Below are 25,035 nucleotides of genomic sequence, written 5' to 3'. Positions count from 1 at the left end.
TATTTTTATAAAGATCTTCCACAGAGAATCTACAAAATAATTTTTGTTATGCTTCAGTCCGTACATACGGAGGGTGGCTGAACATCAAACATTTGAATACTTATTTGCGGAACGATTTTAGGTCCTGCCCTTGGTATGCCCTGGGATTCCTACACAATAACTATTGGGTGCAATATATTATGAGTTGTTTACAATCAGTTGCATTGATTATTATGTATTATGAGTTGGTTACATAAAAGTGGAATCACACTGTTTGCATTCTACAATAGGGGAAAAGGAGCAGTAGGGTTGTAATTCCAGGCATGGTGGGATGTTTAGGTTGGATAAAACTTTATTGGTGATATTTCCAATACATTTAAAAGGCGTCAGCTGATCAGTAATTCTAATATTACCTCTGACTTGTGTCTTTTATGACCAAGCCATTTATATGGGAATAAATATTAAACAATGAAGGAAAGGAAATGAGGTGTGTCTGATTTTAACTTGCAGTTAAAGGCTCTAAGAGTCCCATTCTACTCTCTTAAACCTCTTCTGTGTACACTGATCTCTTATCAGTGTGGGATTTCAGATTCATTCTTTTCTTGTAGTTCATTACACTAGGTCAAGCGTGGACATAGCAGACCTAAGCCAACAAAATGAAGAGTAGCTTCCAAATACACTTCTCATAAGGGGATGACATCATTCATTCTAAACAATAGTCTATTAACCCCTTCAGGGCGCAGCCATTTTGTAGCTTAAAGGGGTATTCCGACTTCAATAATTTTATATTATTTGTATAATGCAAATTAATACAATTTTTCAATATACTTGCTGTATCAATTCCTCACAGTTTTCTATATCTCTGCTTGCTGTCCTTCTATAGATTTTCCAGAAATCTGTCCATGGTCACACAGGTGTATGGCTCGTTATAACACACAGCTCTGATTACTCTCTATGATACCAATGAACTTTGCACCTTTGTGACCATGGTCAGATCCCCGTTCAATGGATTTTATTTTTTTTTTAAACATAGAAGCTTTGACTAGAAGGATAGCAAGCAGAGATCTAGAAAACCATGAGTAATTGATACAGAAAGTATTTTGGAAAAATGTATTATTTTTCATCATACAAACGATAACATTAATTTGTCAAAATGAGAATACCCCTTTAAGGCTCAGCTACATTTTTTGTATTCTGACATGCGTCGCTTTATATGGTTATAACTTTTGAACACTATTGTTTGGATGTTAAGTTTTGCGTTTATTTATAAAAAAAAAATAAAAATGATGAATTTTTCAAAATTGCGTTAAAATTCTAAATCATTGCGTTTTCTGGCAGATAGATTTACCACCTAAATAAGTTGCTGAATAACATTTCCCATTTATGAAATGTCTGGATAATTTATTTTGATGTCACGCGGCTTACAAATCCAATATCCCTTTTCTGTATTTTCAGTATCTGCTATTTTGGGGATAATTACTTTGAACTTTTTTTAGGGCAGGAGTAGAAGAGCATAAATTCTGTACTGGATTTTTTACTTTTTTTTTTTTGCTGTTCACCCTATAGCCTAATAATCATGTTATCTTTATTCTATGGGTCGATACGATTACGGGGATAATAGACTTCGATACTTTTTATCATGTTTTACTAATTTAATAAATTTCGCCATCTTCCAAGTGGCATAACATTTTTACTTTTTTGGCTACGGAGCTGGTTGATGGCTTGTTTTTTGCAGGACACACTGTACAGTGTGGATCAAGCGGGTTTTAATAATGATCTTTTTTAAATCTACAGGTCGTTACAAATGTGGTGTTGCTAAATATGGGGGGTGTGTGATATAATTTAGACTTTTTTTGCGTTATATGTCTGTTAATATGTTTATGGGGCTTATGGACATTTTTATTAATTTATTAATCTATTTCTATTTAAGAACTTCTTTTTTTATTTTTTTATTATTTAAACCATGGAACATGAACAAGCAATCATCAGATTTGATCACACTGTATAGCAAACAATACAATTGCATGTAAATGTTATACCTGGCTATATGTTTCAAATAGACAGCAAATGTGTCTATTCTAACTCTTTATGTCTAGTGCATGCGCAGATTTAATGACCTCCGCGGTTTAATTTAATGCACCGGGAAGTCAAGAGAGGAGTCCAGTGCTAACAGAAGACTCATCTCACAGTATACTAAGGGAGCTGAGGACACCAAGGATTGGGAACTTACCTCTCGCTCCACAAGAACAAATGTCCCAAAGCTGCTGACAGCTTCCTGTTAATGTGATCCACAGCCCCATGAACTTTTTATAATCAAATCAAGTTTTTGTTAAATATAACATGAGGAAATCTCAGTTATTCACACATATTTCTTCTGTTAAGTTATGATTGGCAACATTTAATAAGTGAAATCAAATGACTTCCCCCGTTTCCCACATACAGTATTGCAATAAAGATATTATTCATACGATGACAAGCTGAAATAAGGTACATTGCTAGATGTTAGAATTCGAGCACAATTCTCTGACTTTTCACACTTCTGCTGCTGGCTTGTAAGCATATGATTGATACTCAGTTCCCAGGTCCACAAGCTGCCTGTGTGCAGGGATTTTTCAAAATCTATACTTTTCATCGGCATGGATAATAGCAATGGCATTCAGGCTCTCAATCAATCTCTCCTGTAAAACACTTCTCAAAATAAATGTGAAGTATACAGTATATAAACTGCATACTGTTATACCATGGTAGTTGCTATGGAGTAAGCTCCTGAGCTCCCTCTAGAGGCAGCTACAGGAAGACAGCCTGTCATTTTTATATTATGAGCCTATACCTTGGGCAGGTAATAAACATCAGATATGGGTAAATCAAATTCTTAGGTGCAGTTTCTTCCCTTTGCACCAAACACAGTGCTGGACATAGCAATTGTCCCTGGCAATGCAGCTTATTTCCATTTGCTTTTAGTATGGGACTTCATTGCAGAAGATCCAGGTGACTGGCACACATGTCATCACGGTCACTAACTGATGGGTTTACAGTAATTTGGCTCCCCATCCAATATATTGTATGTAAGAAAAGGTCATCAGAGTGACACATCTTTGAGATCTATCAATCTATGTCTCTGCAGGAGTCCTGTGTCACAAAAACAAAAGTTGGGCATTAGCAAGACATATTTATATAATGAAAGAAGGATGTGATTTCTTAGACTCCTTTTTATTCACCTGATTTCTTAGACTCCTTTTTATCCACCATGCTAGCGGTCATACAATTTCTTCAATTTCGTGTTTCAGTGCGCTTTATCCATTCCTGTTTTAATATACCTCTGTGGTTCTAAGTGTAAGTATGCAGTATAACATGAAAGCACATCTAGGTCCTACATATATAGCAATCTGTAATCAATTTATTGGATAATCAATCTATGCATAATCAATCTATGCACTGAGAATCTAGTATGTGTTCCCATATTGTAGGAAAAGGAAAAGTAACAGCATGGCTAAAGTGAACAATGTGTGACACCCACCGTCTACACAGTGAGATTAACCTGGCAACAGGTACTGTAGGTGATTGAAGCTGAAGAGGTGAGCCCCTATGAATCACACATAAGCAAGTGTCAGATAAGACGCACTCTACAACTTTAGGTTATTAAAGGATTTACTCTGCTCACCAGATAACTTACATAACTGGATCGTATGAGCTGTGAGTAATTTACTATCCTAAATCTCAGGAACATGCATGATGCTTACTGAGAACAAAACACTCACCAACAACAAATACTACTGCAAATAGTACAATATTCCCTGTAGTTTATATAAACAGGGATATTTGGAAAATTAATGGTATCTCCTAGCACACTTTTTGAGATTGTAGTAATTTCAATCAATGGGAGTCCAATTACTAAAAACTTGGAAGTGGCTATAAGAAAGGGGCACACACAATATTACATGTATCTATAACCATGTGTAAGTTTTTATAGTTAATGATCACTTCTAGCATAGCCAATCAAGGAGTTTTCTTTGCTTCTGAATATTCACTGTTTATGACTCTTGACTTTTTTTTCCACCTCAGTCATCCAGATTCCCCATATTTTCGAGCACAGTAAGTTGATGAAGTGGAGTAGAAGTGGACTCTAATGGGGATGGCCCCTAGAAAGTTTACCAAGGTAATGACAATCACCTAATAGGGTGACTCATATTGTACTTACCCTGGTAAACTTTCTCCTTCTGCCCACAAATGCCACAGTCAGGGGTCTGTGTGTGCATTACTGAATGTCATTGTTTGGTATGATGTGCCATTAACATTCACATGCCATTCCAACTAATGACATGGAAGTGATATCGGAGTGAGCATTGACATGGGACATCACTGGATGGTGGGTTATGTGATCCATGGCTGCCCCAGGCAAACAAGTAAAGTTTGCCAGGGTAAGTACACTATGGGTGATCTTTTTAAACGATTGTACTTACCCCTTAGTAATTGAAGCCAACCTTTTTAAGCTCACAGACGAAGTAGCTACTATCGAGTAGCTGCTATCTGGCAAGAACAATCCAGCTTAGAATTATTAAAGGGCTTTGCGATGTTATCTGATAATTGATGCCAGGAGAAATAAATAAGAATACTGTTAATAACAATGCATTGTACGGTGGAATTTCTTGAGAATAACATAAGTGTTGGCCTGCAGCCATTGAAAGTGTATGGCTACCTTTAGTTTACCTATATGCATGAAAGACTGGATTCCTTTTGGCCATTCTAGAATGGTAACAGATGTATATCTTATTATAATTAATATTGCCTAGTCAGTGGGGTTATCATCAGATCCCCTTGAAAAGGATTTGAATGAAATAATAGTAAGGAATTTCTATTTATCTAATTGTTTACCATCCATGGACAGTATACTTTTTAAAGACAGTAAAGTGTACATTTCCTTACATAAAGACTTGATAAAATCTGCCATGCCTTGTATGTCTAAGACTAATTCATGTCCTTCTTCATTTGCTTTCACATCACTAATGCCTCCTTGGCTAAGCAAAGACACTGGGCAAAGGAGAATGAGGCATCTTTTCACTTGGGTGATTTGTTCTCTGGTTTAGGACAGAGTTTACATTTACTAAATAAATGATTGCATTTGATGTGGAAAGGCTTAGAAAAATCTAAAAAGACAAAAAGGGGAAAAGTGGAAAACAGTAGGCGGAAATAAAGAATGAGTGGACTTGGCAGCTATCAAAGGCAGCACTGTGTGAATGCACAAAAAACTGTTCGCCAATAGCTTGGTGTTCACTTCCTCTGTGAAAATTGCACAGACGACTATTGTTCCATATGAGCATTAAGTAAAGTTTTGCCAGGGCATATAAATGCATTATCAGGACATAGAGAAGCAGGGGAGAGTACAGCAGTGTTTAATCTACCTCTTCATGTGATAATATAGCAATTGAGTTTTCAAGACACAATTGACTTCAGAAATCTGAACAATGCCATGCAGTAAAGTGTGCATTGTAATATCACCAATCTCACAGTAAACAATGGTACCAGAGGAATAGGGGTCAACCATTCTGTACAGAGAGATTGATTAATGGCCCTTTGAAAATGTTGCAAGATACTGGCACCAAGTACCCTGCCTTTGAGAAAAGGTGATAAACTGCTGGCATCAAACCAAGTGATTTCTAGATCGTAAGGAGCACTGTGTTCCGAGTAGATCTTGGAATAAATAAAACCATTTTTATTATACAAAGTATTGAATAGCTATAAATAAGATGTTATCCAAAAACATGAATTAAAAGAAAAGCAATCCATTATGCATAACTGTACATTGTATTTACCTATACCAAAGTTCTGGGGAACATTCAAAGGTACCACTCAATAGAGAAGACCGTGTCCATCCCCTGCCATACTGCGGCAACATTGACTGATTCTGCTCTATCTAGGTTGTGTCAGTGATGTTCATACTTTATTACAACCTAAAGTAGAGCTTCCTTCAGATAAATCATATAAGTTTTACTACATGTTCATTATGAGTGTTTGATTTTTGTTCAGATCCTGAAAAAGGGTCAACATCTGCAAAGAGTTTGTATGTTCTCTCCGTGTTTTTGTAGGTTTCCTCCCACACTCCAAAACATATGGGTAGGTTGATTAGATTGTTAGCCCCATTGGGGGCAGGAACTGATTTGGCAAGCTCTGTGTAGCGCTGTGTAATCTGTGTGTGCTATAAAATTTCTTCTGGAGCACTTGCCCCCTGTCAATATGATCTCTGTTCACTATTCCTAGACAGGATTTGCACTGTGACCTCTACCGTGAACTGAGATGCCACAATATCAGAATACAATGCAGCCAAGATGAGATCCATCCTACTGGCTCAAACTCGTTAACAGAATTTCTGGCTAAACCGCCACATAAGCTAAAATCATGAAAGAAGACTATTGTTAAATCTAACTTTGCAAATAAGATTATGTGGAATCTACTTTCAAGAGAAAGCTGGATTGTCGGTGTGAAAATGTTAAAAGCAACATTCGCATTACCCAGGCTCATGTAAGAGTCATAATACAATGTCAGGGCAGCGCAGAGGAATTCTTGAACAAATGTATTGTACATGAAGGGAATGTAGACGGTAAGTGAGTGCAGCAACATATTTCACCAGATTTTCTCTGCAGCACAATATAAATACAGTGAATGCAGACAGGCACTGTAAGACGTCTGAAAATACTTATTAACCTATTTTCAGGACTCAGCTTCCCCTGCAAGGCCTCAACATGTAACATCCTCAGATCTGGCTCTCATCAAAGCAGCTATCAGTCACATCCTTCCTCCTTTCTCCAGCCTGAAGCATGAGCTCTTCACTAAGGAGTCAAAATTGTAGGATGTTGTCTAATAACCTAGCCCAAAAGAACGGGACCTAGGAACGGGGGTGATTGACACAAGTAGGTCAATGGTCTATATGTGGCAGGGAAGACTTGCTATGGTTTGCTGTATAATTCAAGACTATGGGCCATGTTTAGAAAAAAAAATTAAACTATACAGGTTTTCTCATTATTCAGCCTTTTTAAAAAAAAATTCTTATACTTTGAGCTTGTGCATGTTATCTTTTAACAATTAAGTCTAATTTTTAACCCACAAAATTATATTTTATTAGGACTATTTATTAATTTGTGAGTAAATGGGTATCAGGATGCAGTCTAACATTGAACAGAAAGGTAAACTCTTTTGAGAAGTGGGTGATTTTTTTGTGTACTTTTTCATAATTTTTTTTTTTCAGGGGGCTATTTTTATTTTTAAGTTCAGAAATGTAATATTTTGCAATACAGTAACAGTGGACCTGGACTGCCTGCAGATTGCTTTATATGCACACGACAGGACCCTTAGACCGATTTGCTGCCTAATCTGTGTGTGCTATATAAATAAAGAATTATTATTATTATTAGACCTGGAATGGAACCTCTATGACAGGTGGATGAAAGAATTGTATCATTTCTACACATAAGTATATAGTGCAAAGAGTTTATAAGATGAAATATGATTTTAGAAGTCAATATGAACTCAGCAATATCATAAAACTAGATAAATATGACAGCGAGCCTTGGTGCTCAGTAATATTGTCTAAGAGCAGTGATGCAGCCTAAGCAGTGATGAATGAGAACTTTCCACTGAGTCCAATATAACTCGCTGTAAGGACACATCCCTGGTTTTCATTAACACATAATTAGATATAGAGGGGAAAATAAACAGACTGTGAAGATGAGTAAATATTGAGACAGACCGGCTTCTCTTTAGAGAACCCAAGAAGTGATTAGAGAGTAAGAGACATACAGGACAATGATGGTGGGCCTACAAGCATAGGTTAATATGCAGCTTCTTATGGTCGAGTGCATATGAAATACCACATTATCCTGTACACTTAATCATAGGGTGCAATCTCTGCAGTAAGAAACAATGAGATCTATTTAGACCAAATGTAGGGAAAAGGTACAAGCTCCATTCTTTAACTTTAGAAGATATTTTAGGGGTTACACATTAATCTACTTACTGACCCCTACCTTTTGATGGTTGAGGGCCAAAGATGGTATATAGTGAAGAAAAATGAAATCATCTGGGCACATAGTCCAGCCAATAAGAGTCATTAAATGACCACTTTACTTCATAAATTGAATTCAAGGTTGATAAAAATGTTACCAAGTGTTTGCATCTACAGTATTACTAAGCAGTGACGCCTTCAGATTAATGAGAAAATATTGTAAAGAGACAGACCAATATATTGAAGGCTTGTGTGATGGGTATTTTGCAAACATGTATACTGTATTATATTGTGATTTATAAGCATTCCTAGGAAGAACAAAGATTAAGTGAAATGCAAATGGAACATCGAGACCAGCGGATTATGGGGTGTTTGTAAGTAGGAAATAAAGCTTGCATGATGATTATTAAAAAAAAGGGGTCAAGTTTCCGAAAAAATGCCCCCCCCCCCCCCAATCAGTGACAGCCGAAGTGTTAACCCTTCAAATGCCACCAATGCGTGCAGTATGCATTTCCATTAATGGAAATGCCACTGGTGCCTGCTCACTAGTATTTATAGGGTTGACACGTGGGTGTTACCAGCTTGGGTGAGCAACAAGGCCAAACATGAACTTCTGGCTAATTATGGACCTGAACACTGCATGTCCACCAACAAGTGTGGCATGAACTTTTTTGCCCTTATACTCAAGGACCACAGTGACATCAAGTTTTTATTGTATGACAAAATGATAAAATCTCTACAAAAGTGATAATAGATGCGTCATAGTTCAATAAATGGGATATTTTTCATGGAACTTCTTTGTTCATGCACACGACCGTGCGGCTGTGAGCTAGCGGTTAACTACAGCCCTATTGACTTCTTTTGTGCAAGGTCACAGTATGCTGAGGCAGTTCATGCACTTTCAAAGGATATTGGCAGGTTGAGTGGCGCTCAACTAAGGGATACGGCCCATTGTTTGTGGCCCGCAAACAACACACAGTCGTGTGCATGAAGTCTTACAATCATTTGACTCCAAAAGCAATTGTTTGTTGCTCTAGAGATCTGGAGATAACCCTGCAATAATGTCCTCAGTCCTCCATCTGATGTATCCAGAGGAGGGGTAGGGGTTAATCATACGCAGACGCACGAGTGCTGGAGTATGATCAATTTGTAATTGTTCCATGACATTATGTATTAAAAAATGTTTGATGTACTTACTGAGAGGTTTAAGGATGCTGGAACCATGGTCATCAGCATTTTCTGTATCAGATTTATCTGCATCGGAATAATTTTCAGATTTTTCCTTCTCTTTTTTGTCTTTGTGGCTAGTCCTGCGTCTATGACGTCTCCTCCGCCGGTAGCTCTTGGGAACATGAACTCCAATGTAGACCGTGTGATGACCTGTGGAAGGAAACCAAAAACGTTACTACAATTTATGCTGGCAACATTTTTCTACATTTGTACAATAAAGTAAGAAATACATGTCTAATAACATCATCAACATGTATATCTGTAAGCTTCCAGCATTTCATTCACTGTGTCTTTGTCAATGCTCTTTTTTGTGAGAATAGGCATTTTTGTTCTTTATATTAAGTTTTTTATTAAAAATGAAACTTTCCAAATTGAAAGAATTTCTAAACCAAATTGTACATTTGGATACAATTAGTTATAAAGTGAACCTATAAGCAGAAATGGACCTACTAAACCAATCATATTTCGGCTGCATTAGGCTGTGTATATACCGCACACATATATATATATACGTTGGATATACTTCCCACTTAGGCCGCCAATGGACAGACGTGTAGCACCGTACCGCTCTGTACCTATCTTTCCCCCGAATACGTCACCATGCACTATGTTTCTCTATGGAGAGGGGCAAGTCCTCCTGCCGTGGTACGGTATGGCGAGCACACGCTCGTCTGAATGCTGCCTAAGACCTTCCAGATCATGTTTCTTTCAGTGGTCTTCACCATAACATCATCCAGAAATTACAATTTGAAGTGTTAGGATGTTTGACAACATACTGGAAGTGGTTTATTAGGTACATTTCCGATGACAGTTTCCTTTTAAAGCCTCCAATGCAGAGATAGTTACATAAGATGTTTGTTGAAATGATGGACCTAGTTACTGTGGACTGAAGTGCAGTACTGCGGTGAGGAAGGGACTTCAAGGATTTTAGATGACTATAATACCAGGAGTCTGGGAATTTCGGCCACTATACGGACTGACTTTTACAAACTGAATAGATTTGCTACTCTGAGACTTTTATTGAGTAGATTTATTTCTATTGAGCTAGATGGGCAGTCCAAAGAAGTGCATTGTGTTGGATGCAATCTTGTAAACTACTGATGTAGAGGGGAATGTGACCTCAACCCAGTTACAACCTAGCATGTTAAAAAAAAAGATGGAACAGATTATTGAGGGTTGTTAGCGGGAGAATTACAGTAGGTATAATTTTAATAAGATAGTAGCTTTACTATGATGATGGAGAGGTGAGGTAAAACAAAAGGGAAGGGAGAACACTGTGATATGGTACAGCGAGTATGCTTTGGCAGAGTGCTCAGGATGAGAGAAACATCATCCAGAAAATCCATTTTGAAGTGAGATGTGCATGACTTGTATAAAGACAGCGAGGCAGAGAGTTTAGTATTAAAGACAAGCTCTTTCCACCTCAGAACGCCCCTTCTGCTGTGACACTATGTACCAGACATCAATTGCTGTGATTGGGGCATTCTTAGATGAGGGGAACTTGACTTTAAAGCCAAACTCTCCTCCTCCTTGTCTTTATACAACACATTTACATCTCACTTCCAAGTTGGTTTTCAGGATGATGCCAACAGGTTAGGCTATGAAAGAAACATTGTCTGGAAGGTATTAAAATTCTGGAAGAGGTTCATTAGGTCAATCTCTGCTGACAGGTTCCTTTTATGTAACCTTAATTTTATGAGTACTATGAACTACCTTGAATTAGTAATAAACATTTGTGCATTTTCAGTGTTGATTCAACCTAATATTGACTTCCAGCAGCGATATCAATGGCTTCTTCCAGGTAAGTACTGTGTATTAAAGAGGCATCATGAAATTATCACTCAGTCTAATATTAATGTCCTCTCACACTAGATCTTAGGTTTTCTGACGCATCTTAAATCTGCTCTGTTAATTCAATTTCTCATTGTGGATAAACAATCCGATTCTAAAAATAACCCACTGTGTCGGAGTCGAAGGTTTTTAGCAAATAGAAATGAGAAAGAGAATGAAGAAAAAAAAACAATGAAAATGAAATACGATCGTCTGGAATAGTTCCAGATAATTTGAGCTCAGTTATTTGAAACAGATTGTTCTCATGAGAAAGCATTATTGTATAGCAGATAGGAAGTGTTCTAGGAATACACGGGTAAAAGAAGTGCTGTCAATTGTTTCCTGTAAGTCACCGGGGGGAGCAGCAGGGTATAAACTGATCTCTATGTATGATAAACTACATGAATCCCACTCAGAGCCTAAACATAGGGATTTTTCCTAGACATCAAAAAGTTATGAAAACAAAAATTAATATTAATTTATGGCTCAGATAAGTACAAAATCACAATTTTTGTAAAATTATAAAGGATGCCATACACATGAGATAGTTGTTGGCAGAACATTTACTATCTCTCCTAATCTCCAATGTTGGTACATGTACTTTGAAAAGTAAAAAATCCTTCTTATCTTCGAAGAATAAAAAGGATTGGGCAATTTAATTCCAATTTGCCCCATCCTTATTTCTACTGACTGTAGAGAATCAGAGGAGGTTTACTATCCTTATTCATTAGATGGTCAGTTGAACAAGAAGAAATTGGTAGTTATGAACGACTTTCATCTAATGTGGATGGGGGACTGAATAGTCTTTTCTTGAGTATATAAATATAGAAAAGTGTATTTGGATAAATAGTCTTTTTCATATGTACACTTTTCACAAAACATGTAAACAGTTACTACTATAATAGCTCATAATGGAAAAGCCTCTTCTGGCCTGGCAGTACCATCTGCAGGGCTAATGCCAACCATATCTATTAATAAATATCTCACATGTATTTATACTACCACAGAAATCAGAGCTCCAGCTGCTCTCCACACCCAAACCCAATTATTGTCCACAACTGTTCCACCCCCACATTTATAAAGCTGCTTAGCATCTGTAATTTAGGCAAACAGACCTTCAGACATACTGTAAATGCCTTACAACATACAGGGTTAATATGATTGGGTCATTCAAGCACTAAGAATATCAAATGCACTACAGAAGATTTACATGTTTAACATTACATTGTCATAGACATTTCATGGATTTATTAGCACTGACTGTCAGTATCACTATGCCTGGCTTTCTGGCAGTGAATGGGTCAAGCTTCCTATTTTGATAATCTATAATGCGCACATGTGGTCAGAAGATTACAGAGATTGTCTAGTACTGTTTCCAACACATTAGGGTATTAGGCCTCCAGGCTTATCTAACAGTGTCTCTTGGAAAGTCTAGAACAAAGCTACCCTACTGACCCACAGCTATACCTATTGGAAACTAGGTACAGGTGTTATCAGACAGGTTACTTTATAGTAGACTAGTGTGCTTGACTAGCAACAGTATAGATGGATAGACTTTATGTAGTGAAAAGGTAGATGGATAGACAGATAGATAGATAGATAGATAGATAGATACGTTAGATACGTTAGATAGATAGATAGATAGATAGATAGATAGATAGATAGATAGATACGTTAGATAGATAGACACATGACCCTTTGTCCCTTCTTATTCCCCACAATCCAATATTTTATAAATGCTTTGGCAATGCTAAATTGTATTTGGTCCTGCCAATAAAGCTTCTTTGAATTTAGATAAATAAAGCTATTAAGTAGATAGATTAGGCATGAGTGTATGTATATGTCTAGCTATCTACTAACCTAAAATCTATTTACCTAATAGCTGTATCAAGCAATCAATCTGTCATTGCATTAATGTATGTATGTGTCTGTCTAGCTATCTACTAACCCAATCTCTACCTAATAGCTATCTATATCTATTGCTAACTCAGACAGTAGAGATATAGATAGACAAATTTATACTCTTATGCAAAGATATAAAGATAGACATGATACATTTGGGGTCATTTATCTTATTTGCCCCTTCGTTGCGCAAATCATGCCTATGGGGGTCATTTATATTTTCCTTCCATTGGTGTTTTTGACCCTCTTTGCTAAATAATAGCTGTTTGGCGCCTATTTTGCGCTATTTTGCACTTTTTTGGAATGTTACACTAAACTTGCCGTGTGTTTTTGCTCTCTATTTTCATTGTCATTGTCATTACATTGCGCCTCTTTACAGATGTTTGCACCCAATTTATCATACTATTGAGCCTATATGGTTACAAATAATTACAAATTCTTACACACTGCAAGAATTTGTGATTATTAGGTGACTACACAACCTCCACACAATACCTCTTCCCTATGCAGTCCAGCAGGTTATAGAGTTTCCCATGAATAATATTAAAAGCAAAACTGATTGATTTATTGAGATCTATATTTAATGAATGGTGAGGGTGATCTGCAAGACCCCCAACACACAAAGCTCTGAGTTTTTCAGATGCAGTTTTTGATAATAAGAACATCCATTTGAGAAGAGTTACTCCTCTTTGTTTTCACTCCCCTCTAGGTTTGGAATCAAAAACTTTATCTGAAATACAGAACGTGGGAACGCACCCTAAGGCTTCTAACTGTACATTGATCAGATATGTAGTGTAGATTCCTATGGCTAGGGGCCTAAATGTTATAACTAGACATGAGCGTAGGATGAGAGGACACAATGGGGCAGATTTATCAAGCAGTCTGAAAGTCAGAATATTTCCAATTGCCCATGGCAACCAGTTACAGCTCCCCTTTAAAATATTCATGAGCACTGGTGAAATGAAAGCTGAGCTGTGATTGGTTGCCATTGGCAACTGGAAATATTCTGACTTTCAGACTGCTTGATAAATCTGCCCCAATGTCCGATATGTCCTAGTCAGGCAGTAGTCAGGCAGGCCGAATCTGAACCCAAATGGAAACATACGGTCGTACTGCTCACTTTCGTCTGACTTTGCACCTTTTTCGGGGATTACACAGTTCGCACAGGTATTTAAGAACTGTGCTGAGATTATGATCGCCTTTTTTGGCGCAGCTGCGGTGGCTTCCATGTGACACAATTTAAGGGGGTGGGCCGTTGGACGATCCGACTGATTCAGATTGAGCGCTGGATTTAACATTCAAATTGTGTCGCAAGCACAAGCCCTAAAATGCAACACTAAAAAGATGGTGAACTCTGTTGGACCTGAGCGGGGAAGCGACACATGCAGGATATCGGGCGCACGATTGTAGTGAATCGCGGCACAGTGCATTATCGTCGGACAATGCACTTTAAATTAACTCCAGCGGCCGTGTAAGTAAATGTGCCCCATTGAATCCACTCATCTCTAGTTATAAAACCTCTGTGCTATCCAAAGGCAATAGAGCTAAGCCTGTATAATTATCACCTACTGCAGAATGTGATCAGGTTTAAGGAAAGGTTGCATGTCTTAAGCTTTGTCACAAACTCAAGATAATAATTGCACTTTAAAGCTCCCAGCAATGCTAGTTACTGAACGTGCTCAATTTCATTCATGCTGGATTAGACTCAACAAGCTCGCCACCCACCCCACCCTCAAATTACTGTAGTGATTGTTAAACTTTGTGCCACCCACCCACTGTTGTATGCTATGTGATTTGGCTGACAGACAAATACTTTTATTATGATATTATTCCTGGGAGTTTCATGTGACAATCACTTATTTTACCAGGAAAATCAAACAAAAGTCATGAAAAGAAAACAACCGAATAATATATGAACAGTTTAAAACCAACATGGAAAATGCGAAGATAAAGACATAAATGACACTTGATCTGCATGAATAAAGTGTTTAAATAATGTTTTTTTTTTTCAGGCAAAATAACTCACAACCAGCCACCGGGCCATCACTAAGCAGTGGAACTAAGAGTGTAGTGACCTTATGGCATAATTGCAGGCTTGGGTTTCATTCACTTCAGTACGCATGGTCTCAAGTAATAAGGGCATGGGTTGTGGCACAAAAGGCCATGTGCCAAAATAATTAACCAATGTGGCGCATTGAGCTAGACCAACTAATATAATGGTGCAAAGCACAACTAGCTTGTGTTATTCTACTCCAGATTTATCATCCAACTTCAGGCACAGTGATAAATCAACTTTCATGAGGGGGGATTCGGGGCTTCTGCTCCAGACCACCCCACCATAACCTAGTGGTGACTGCCAGGCTTCAAGTGGCAGTCACCGTCTCCTTGGACCGCCCACTAATGAATATGCTGGACCGCTGTAAGCTTGAGTAAGCTTGAGTCCAATGAGGTGCATCAGACCCATCTCTTGTGTTCCTGCACATGCACAGTTTATGAAGCCAAGGTGTAGTACGTTGGCTTCATTGCATGACATGGGGAACACTGGATCATGGTTCTGTAAGTATGATGTTTTTTTCATTTTAATAGGGCCCATAAGAACCTGTGGGTGGTTCAGTTTCCCAAATCGACCTGACCGGTCCTCTTTGAGTCAAGGACTGCCTGTATTTGCTTTATGATTTATTGTCACTGTATTGTCACTGGCTGGATAACCAATACTCTCTTATTCTTGCTCCTGCTTGACACAGCATGGCCTGAGTCCTCTCCTGAATCACCTGCTGACATCAGGCTGTATTTTCATTGTTGTTCCGTTTGAGCTTCTAGTAACTGAGAAGGGAATTTCACAATTTAGCAATTTGTTATATCCTATTATTTTCCTATTATTGGGATTGTTAATTATTATTGGGATTTTAATAATTTTCAGGCAATCATTTATCATTTTTTAACATTTTTTGCAACATCAATTGATTAAAATTCTGCCATGGTCACTCAGAATGGATGGAGCGGGACGTCAAAGAGGTTAGTTATGCTCTTGTCTATTTGAAATATACGACATGCTGCAATAGTCTTACACAAAAAAAAATCTCCCTAATTGTTCTTCTACTATGCAATCACCAGCTGTTTTCTCCAAAGTAACAGAGTAAGATACATTCAGTACCTCTCCCTGGGCAACAGTGTTTGCATACTTAGCTTGCCTTCTGAGAAGAGAGCAGTGATGCCAGTCTTCTATTGTTTACATAAAAACATCTCAATTCTGCTCTGCCTTCCCTCAGTTACAAGAACTGCCACCCACCGAAACTACTATGCACCAAATAACTAGCTAAATTACTTAGAAGGGACCCAATAGGTTTTAAAAGAACCACCCTATACAGTTCTGGAAAAAAGGGCCCGGTGTCTTTTTTCCTTCCATGGTTACTGGGTCAACATCACACTCCCTTAATTGCGGATAAAAAAGTCTTTGTGCCTAAGCAGCAAGGGTCCCAGCATAGCCAAATAGACAGCCTGTATGGCACAGATTATCTTTTTAATCAGAAACATTTTTTCTAAAACATATGCTTTTTTAAATATACTATATATTTAGTTTTTTACAAATTGTTTAATTTTCAAGTGATAGAAAGGGAAGCCGAACAGACGGGGGCAAATGGACTATAACTGAAACCATCAGAGGGCCATTCAAATCAATTGACATCATAGCCCATCTCTTCACATTCCATTATTATTATAGAAACAAGCTTTGTCCAAATCAAATTTAAAAATACTGGATTTGGTACATGAATTCAGTGCCTGATTGTACTAAATCTATCAATTGACAAATAAATTCACTCATCTCCAGTATTGCCATGCCATACATACAGTGCGGCAGATTTATCAAGCTGCCTAAGAGTAAAAATGTGGTTAGTTGCCCATGGCAATCAATTGCAGCTCAGTTTTCATTTTACCAGTGCTAATGAATATTTTGAAGGGGAGCTGTAATTGGTTGCCATCATTTTTAAATACAACATAGTATCAGATTAAAAGATGTTTGCTCCCCCCCCCCCCCAGTGGCAGTATTGTACATTTCAGCATGTCACAAGCTAAGGGTGGATAAATCTATACTGCATGTACAACCTTGATATTACAGTAAGACCCTGTGGTTGGATTGACAATGCTATCACCAACCAATCAATTTCAATATTAGCATATGATAATGTATTTCTACTAAAGAATAGAGAGTCATTCTGAATGTGTTTGTCACACATACAATTTACAGCAAAGTCAAAGACTATAAATATAGTAGCAGTTTATCTGTAACAACAGGTGATATGGGAGGTGCCTACAGGTGGAAGCAAGAGATTAAAATAGAATAAATGATCAATTATTACAGGGTGTCAAACCAATGTATAAATGAAAACTAAGTTTGATCAAATCAAGTTTCCCAATGGAAGTGCCGGGGAGAGGACCTTGGTGCACATTTTTCTGCATTCTAGGACAACACTTAGCATTGATGAAAGTCTGGGTGCCAGAGGTCAAAGTGCACAATTCAATTAAACAATAGGGTACCAGTCACCTTCAATAATATTCTCATTAATTACAAACCACAAACCAAATGGTTCAGCTACTATTAGCTACATTAAACCCAAGCCAAAAAATAGAGTAAGTTTTAATGTATATATCTAATCCTGTGCAGCAACATTGGGTGAAATGTTACAATTCTTTCTGCATTCAGTCACAAGTACAGGGATATTCAATATCCCCAATAGTGGCTGCAAGCTGCCAAAATTGTAAAATCAAAAGATATCTGTGTCATGTGAAGAATAGTGCTGCGACACAAAAGGGTAGAGTGTGCCACATATGGGGCATGGACACTTCCTAAATAAAAAAAAAACATGCAAAGTCCGACAGAGAACTGGCACAAGCACCTTGGTAAATGTGGGCCACAATCTTTCTTATACATAGGAGTAGAATGATTCGGTAAAATGTACTACTTAGTAGTCCAGTGTACTTATTGATTCATGGTTCTTCTAGGCTAGAGGGGAAGAAATTAATCAATGACAATCTTTTTTTAACAATACCAAATATCTATCTGCTCAACTCCTCCTACTCTATAACATGCTACCTGAAGAAGGGATACTTTGAACATTCTGCTTGTCTCCTCCAGCTCTGGAATATGCTACCGATAAGATGCTATGTAAAATCTACTCAAATCCTCCTCCTCTATACTATACTGCTTGCTGACAGGACACTATGTACAATCTATTCAGGACACTATGGGGGTCATTTACTTACCCGGTCCTGTCGCGATCCAGCAGCACGTTCTCCGATGAGGATTCGGGTCTTCAGGCGATTCCCTAAGGTCGTGCGCCCGATGTCCACCAGGTGTCGCTGCTGCGCTGAAGTCCGCCGAGGTCAGCTGGAGTTCACCAACCTATTCCCGGTGCATGTGAGTGACTGATTTTGCTACACTATTAGTTTTTTAAATTCCGTGGTTTGTCAGAATCCGTTGGGTTTTCCTACGGCCACTTCCCCCCCCCCCCCATTTCTATCGCATGAAAGCCAGTGCCGATGCACCACAATCCGATCGCGTGCGCCAAAATCCCGGGGCAAATCGGCGTGAATCTGAAAAATTCAGGAAAACTGGCGGAAAAAAGCGATTCGGACCCTTAGTAAATGTGCCCCTATGTTCAAACTACTCAGCTGCTCTAAAACATTGGGGCACATTTACTTACCCGGCCGTTGGATTTCACGAGGTACAGAGTGTCCGACAATCATGCACTCTGGTGTAATTCACCAAGATCGTGCACCCGATATCCTGCATGTATCGCTTTCCCGCTCAGGTCCGACAGAGTTCACCATCTTCTTCTTGGTGCATGTAAGTGCTTGATCTTGGGACACAATTTGAATCTTAAATCCATGCCACAATCCCATCGCGTTTGACACAATCCCCAGTTAAATAACTGTCACAGTGGTGCAAATCCCGAAAACTTCGAAAATCCAACAAAAGTTCGATCAGCAGATTCTTAGTAAATAAGCCCCATTAAGTCTGCAAATAGGACACAAGGACACTACAATCTGCTCAGCTCCCTCTAGTCTATAACAAAATTTGGGCTTTGGGACACTATGGCCCAGATTTATTAACTGGCTTGCTTCAGTTTTCTGTTGGTCTTTGCACATAAATAAATGTGCAACGTGCTTATGATGCGTTTCAGACACTATTGTGTCACGGCTGTACTATGCAGGCCTCGACACAATACCGTGGACATAAGTGGGCGTTCCGGTGCTCATTTGCACCGTGCATCACATTTATGGTGATCCAGTCTCCATGATGTGTCGACCGCTACACATTACGTGCAGTTTGCCTCACTAATAGTAAATCTGGCTCAATGTATAATCTGGTCAGCTGCTCCTGCTGTCTCCAGAAAGAACACTAATTACAATGACTTCTCAGCCTCCACTGCTTTATAACATGATGTCTGCAGATAGGACTCTATGTGACATATGTATATCTTCTTCTGCTCTATGCCATGCTTCCTGCATACAGACTCCGGGGCCCATTTACTTACCTGTCCCTGGCACATTCCCCGATGTGCATTGTCCGACCAGAATGCACTGTGCCACGATTCACTAAGATCGTGCACCCGATATCCTGCATGTGTCGCTTCACCGATCAGATCCGCTGGAGTTCACCATCTTCTTCCCAGTGTACGTAAGGGCATTGGTTGTGAAACAATTTTAAACTTAAATCCCACCCTCAGTTCAAATCAGTCGGATCGTCCAACGGCCTGCCCCCTGATTTCTGTCGCATGAAAGCCATTGTAGCTGTCCCAAAATTCGACACAATCCCCTTCTAAATACCTGTCACAGCGGTGCAAATCCCGAAAACGCTGGGAAGTTCAAGGGAAATGCGATAGGTGGACCCTTAGTAAATAAGCCCCTCTGTGCTTCATTCTGCAGGTTCCCTTTTCATGGTTATTAGGCTGCATGCATGTGTTATGCGGAGGGAGAGGGATGAGTGCTGCTCACCCCCCCTTTTCATAGGGATGCCTGGAGCCGGCCGTACTTATGGGAAAAGATACCGCATGTTCTATCTTTTTCCCGGCGACTTTACTGTGGCATAATCGTACCATGACCGACGCCATAGGCATCTATGCCGACATATATCCGACTGCAGATATATGTCCCCATAACATTCATGTGGAAGGGGTCTTGGAGTGAATTTTGGAGTTCTGTATCACTAGTCTCTAACTGGATCGTATTTAGGAAGTACAAGATTGTATTTATACATTATATATACTACTATGTATTTTTCACCTTACTTTTCTTCTCCATAGAGTCCAATGCATAAAGTAACAGGAAAAAGAGGTGCAGTTATAGTCTTCTAGAGGTCATCTTTCCTATAGCTTGTGTGTTGTCACGTGATAATCTGTCATTTAGTAATCTAAATCTAATCTGTGCGGTGAGATACAACTGTTTCCATTACATTAATGCTTGATGTTCCATAAGTGGTAAATTTAATCTACTGATAATTATTATGTGTGGGAAGTTTGTTATACTTCCTGACTTCTGATGTTTGCCCAGATAATTTGTGAGTAGTAATATTACAGGAACTGCCCTGCATGCTAATGTCACACCCATATGGGAAGTTTCATGTATTCTACCAACGCTTCTAGTGACCTACAAAGCCAGTAAAGGGCTGGCAGCAAAGATGACATGCACGGCTGTAAACCCAGAGATTTACACTGGGTTTCCTAAAGCTTATTGTAGGAGGCCGGGCACTGGGCCAGAAAAAAAACTGAAACGATTTGCCAGCACTGCGGAGCCATGTATATAAGAACAAGACTGTCTTGTTCAGAGCGAACATCCAAGCACAGACACACTGGCAGAATACATGCAGTAACAATAGGCATAATGTTGACTACCTGCTACAGGTTGAAGTGACCCTCCATTTTATCTATCTTTTGTAAGTACGTGTAGATGTCACAAGATCTGGCACATAAACTGATTCCTCCATCAATTGCTAGAGGCTTTCTACGGTCTACTGAGCCTTAAAGGAGTATTCCCATGAAGACAAGTTTCTTATATGTATTCAGGATAACAAAAATAACACATTCTCTAATTCACTGTTATTAACAAAAATCAGCATTTCACAGATATAAGTCCAACCTGTCTCTATCAGTCCTGCTGTACATAATTTCAGTTTCCCCTATACACGACCGTGTAACTTCTCTTAGGGTCGGGCGCCATCTTGGATGAGATCGTGGAGCTGAGTTTCTGTCTGTCCCCTACATGGAGCTCACAGACACTCACTGATTACATCCTGTCAGCACATGGTGAGCAGAGAGAGAGGCTGCAAACTACAATCTACAAGGAGATAAGTGATCTGTGGGAAGGGGAATGCAGGCACAGATCTGTGAGATGTAGCAGTGCCCAGAGTGTAACAGTGTAATGGTCTATCAGCCTCTGTGTAATCATCTCTGATCTGTCTGATCTCTCTATGTGTCAGTGTGTTAGTACAATGTCAGTAGCCAGATGAACGTACATATACACCTTGTACCCTGATAATGTAACCACATTGTCAACCCACAAAACAAGATGGGTAATACAGCAGTGTCTGCTTAGTGAAGTTCAAACAAGGTGATTTTGGAAAAGCCCCAAATTTGAATGTATGCCAATGAAAAGAGAGGTCACAGCTTTAAACTATAATAATAAACCATAATTGTGCTTGTGTACAATATTCTTGCTTTAATAAGCATCACTTATTAAAGAAGAACTCCATTCTATTCATGTGGTACAGGGGTCTTTGGGCTCTCTCAGGCTTTGGGCTCTCTCAGGATGTAATTGCTATGCCTTCCTTCTATACAGTACAAAGTACAATTTTACATCAGTTGAACCTTAGTTCAAATACATATATATTTTTATAGATTTATAGTTGTATGAGCCAAATGAGCCACATGAGACCAGTGACGAAGATGCAGAATGTTCTACCATTTACACCTTATGTTATATATTATTCAGTTTAACCTACAGCGGGGATATCAGTTTTACCATTTTACTTTCAACCTAGAATTCTTTGTATTTCCTGGATAATTAACACCTATGTAGGTTAAAAGAAGAAACAAACACTCGCAAAAGAACTGCATCAATTATTAATCCGTTGCTTTCCTATAGTGCAATGTGTATTATTCATACCTACCATTATGAATATAAACAATGTCTTTTTTTTTTTTTTTGGTAATCTGTTTAACAGTGTATACTATAATGGAAAGTCATGGGAGTGTAATAGCTCACACATATTTTCCATATTTTTGAAAAAAGCATGTCCCTTAGTGAGGTCATTTCTTTTCTTCTTAATCTGTAATGTCAGGGGCAGCAGTCAAGAATCAGCTGACGCCAAGTTTCATAAGATGGAAATCTTACTGGGGCTTTAAGATGTCAACATATTATTGTCTGTATGGTTATGTATAGGTGTATTGTAAGTATACACGGCCGCCTTCAGGATGAGATTAGTGGGGCACACTACAGAGGCCTGCCCAGCAGGGGGGCCTGGACCCCAGAGCCCCAGTATTTACTACTCCCTCCTTGTTCAAATTCACAGCAGAAAAAGGAAACAAAAAGCAGATAGAGGATGAAAGGGAAAAATATAACCAGAGCCCTATCTGGGGTGCTCAACAGGTCTCCACTTGATATGCTCGCCAAAAGTCCTGATCGGGTACTGTAAATCTCCAACAGTAATTTTCAGTCCACATAGGACACCCTCATGCCTCTCCTTGACGCAAAAAACTCAGCTGCCTTAAGCCAAAGGACTGAGATCCCACTCAGTGTTCGGTAATCCAAAGTAATATAGAGAGAAAAGTGCTGCAAAAATAGTAATTAACGTCTATCGGACTAGAGGGAGAGGAGATTAGATTATCGGAGTGTCAAGATCGAAAGCCAATTTGACTCTACTTCTTCAAAAATAGTGAATTAATTAATTAAATGAAATATGCACTAAAATGGATTAAAATATTCCAATGTCCTAGTAACTTGTTTTGGGATAACTCCTTTTATAATTAAACTGTTTAAAGGGATCCTGTCATCAGGAGCTCTTTTTCTGGCTCCCACATATCCCAATAAAGAATAGTGTACATATTGGCAAAAAGTTTTTGTAGTAAAACTGGCTTCTTCCGAAAAGAAGACATGTTAGATCAGAGTTTCCCTTTGTGTATGTCCCTAGTCCCATGGTAGTGGCCAGTGAGGACTGGGGCAGACATGTATGACGTACTGGGGGGGGGGGGGGACGGAGGGAGGAGATGTGGTGGACATGGGAGTTTTATTCAAATTTTAAATCGATGCATGATGTACCGGTTTACCGAGGTGTGGGGGGGGGGCAGGAATCCTCACTAGCCACCACCCACTCCCATGGGACTTGGCATACATAAAGGCAAACTTTGATCTGGCTTATTTATTTATTTTTTTTGTAAAAACTCTTTGGCAATATGTACATTATTCTACCCATGTCCTCTGATCAAAGGCTTCATCTGTCATCAGTTTTACACTTACATGTGCTGGTATTACACATGACCCACCATTCTGCAGCATATCCTCTGTGCTGTGATTCTCTGTTATCTTCTCCTATGGGGGAAATCTACATGGAGACAATCTTATACTTTGTCAGATTTACCATTTAGCAGCACTGTTATAAATCTAGTGCAATATAAGGCTGTCTGTCATACTCTGCTCGGTTTTTGTCCTGTATCTATGTAGTAGGTTTGGTTCTTTTCCTGTATTTATTTAAAGGTATGGTTCTGACAACATATCTACTGGTTATAGTAACTTATCCATGTAGCCATCTTGGTTCTGCTCCTGTCATTAAGTAGATATTTAGATTCTGCTGCTGTAGCTATGTATCTAATGCTTAAAGAGGACCTGTCAACCATAAAACAGCTATAAACAGCTCCTAGCACTAGGCCATTTTTAGCAGTGATAAAATGCTAGCTTTATCGGAACCCTCTGATAAAGCTAGCAGACACTGCCTCGTAGTACAATAGGCGCTGCCTCTTCCCTGGACCACTCTGCCCACTCCATAGGCCGGCGGTAAATGCCAGACTTCATGTGGCAGTCACCGCCTCCTAATCCTGCCCCCTCATGAATACGCCAGACGGCTTTGAGTGCTACTTCTATACAACTTCCTAAGAATAACATGGAAAGCTTATAAGGAGGATGGGCCACAAAATTTTCCAGTGAGGGGCCCCAAAATACCTAGCGACAATCAATCTTGTACTTTTACATTTGTGAGCTATACCTTCATCAGTCACTAAATAGCCCACTAGCACTTGAATAGAACCCCATTTAATTGATTTTAAAATTGCAGCAATTGAAGTGTTTTACTGCAATTTACTGAAAAAACAAGGCAATATTAATGCCATAGCTAAGGCATTACTAATAAATGCAAATAAAATAAAACTAAACCGGCCAGAGGAAGTTGAATCGTTTTGATATGTAAAAAATGACACCTTTCAGTTCTTACAACATACTAATGCAGTCCATTGCGTGCCATGTTCAGGGGCCATCAGGTGACTTTATATCCTGAACATTCGGCATTACCGGACACACAGAAGTCGCATAACTGTTCCGCAATTAAGGTCTATTATACACGGATTACTAAGCAGAAAGTAAGTGCTGTGTAATCGCCTGGCAATTATCTAGTTATCTGCATCTTGCAAACGAACACCCTCCTGCCAAGCACTGCTGCTCAATTAACAAGGAGCAAACCTCAGTCCATGGGAATCCAGTCTGTAACACTGTACTAGAGCTATCAGAAACTAATGACAGCAGATATCCTGTACGTACTCTCACTAGGAAGAATAACGACATAAAGCTAAGCAGTCGTTCAATAATTAGCCATAGGGGCCCATAATGGGGCAGCTGTAGACCACACTACTACAAGACTATATAAAAGACCAAAACAATGCACAAAAATGCACATAAATCGTCAAAACACAAAGTATAAAGCTTATATTGTTGGTGTATTTTTGGAACTTGGGGAACTGATAAGTACATATAAGGCAAAAAATATTGATACCGATCACATGCTTTAAACTGGAAATGCATATGCGATCAGGGTGTGCCCCACCCGTGTGCTCTAG

At 38.9% G+C, this 25,035-nt stretch overlaps 1 protein-coding gene across 12 annotated transcripts in view; it reads right to left on the bottom strand.

Annotated features, from left to right (window-relative positions):
* The window catches only part of SLC4A4 (solute carrier family 4 member 4), a 149,897-nt gene that overhangs the window by 90,312 nt on the left and 34,550 nt on the right, over nucleotides 1-25,035 (bottom strand). For all 12 annotated transcript variants that reach the window (XM_072117275.1, XM_072117285.1, XM_072117295.1 and 9 more), the window contains exon 3: nucleotides 9,173-9,355. In XM_072117275.1, the coding sequence (XP_071973376.1) occupies nucleotides 9,173-9,355 (183 nt within the window). The remainder of the gene's footprint in view (nucleotides 1-9,172; nucleotides 9,356-25,035) is intronic.

This window comes from Engystomops pustulosus, chromosome 1 (assembly GCF_040894005.1).
Source record: "Engystomops pustulosus chromosome 1, aEngPut4.maternal, whole genome shotgun sequence".
Taxonomy (NCBI): domain Eukaryota; kingdom Metazoa; phylum Chordata; class Amphibia; order Anura; family Leptodactylidae; genus Engystomops; species Engystomops pustulosus.
Note: the sequence above shows the minus strand (reverse complement) of the source record. Positions and strands in the feature narration are given on the sequence as shown.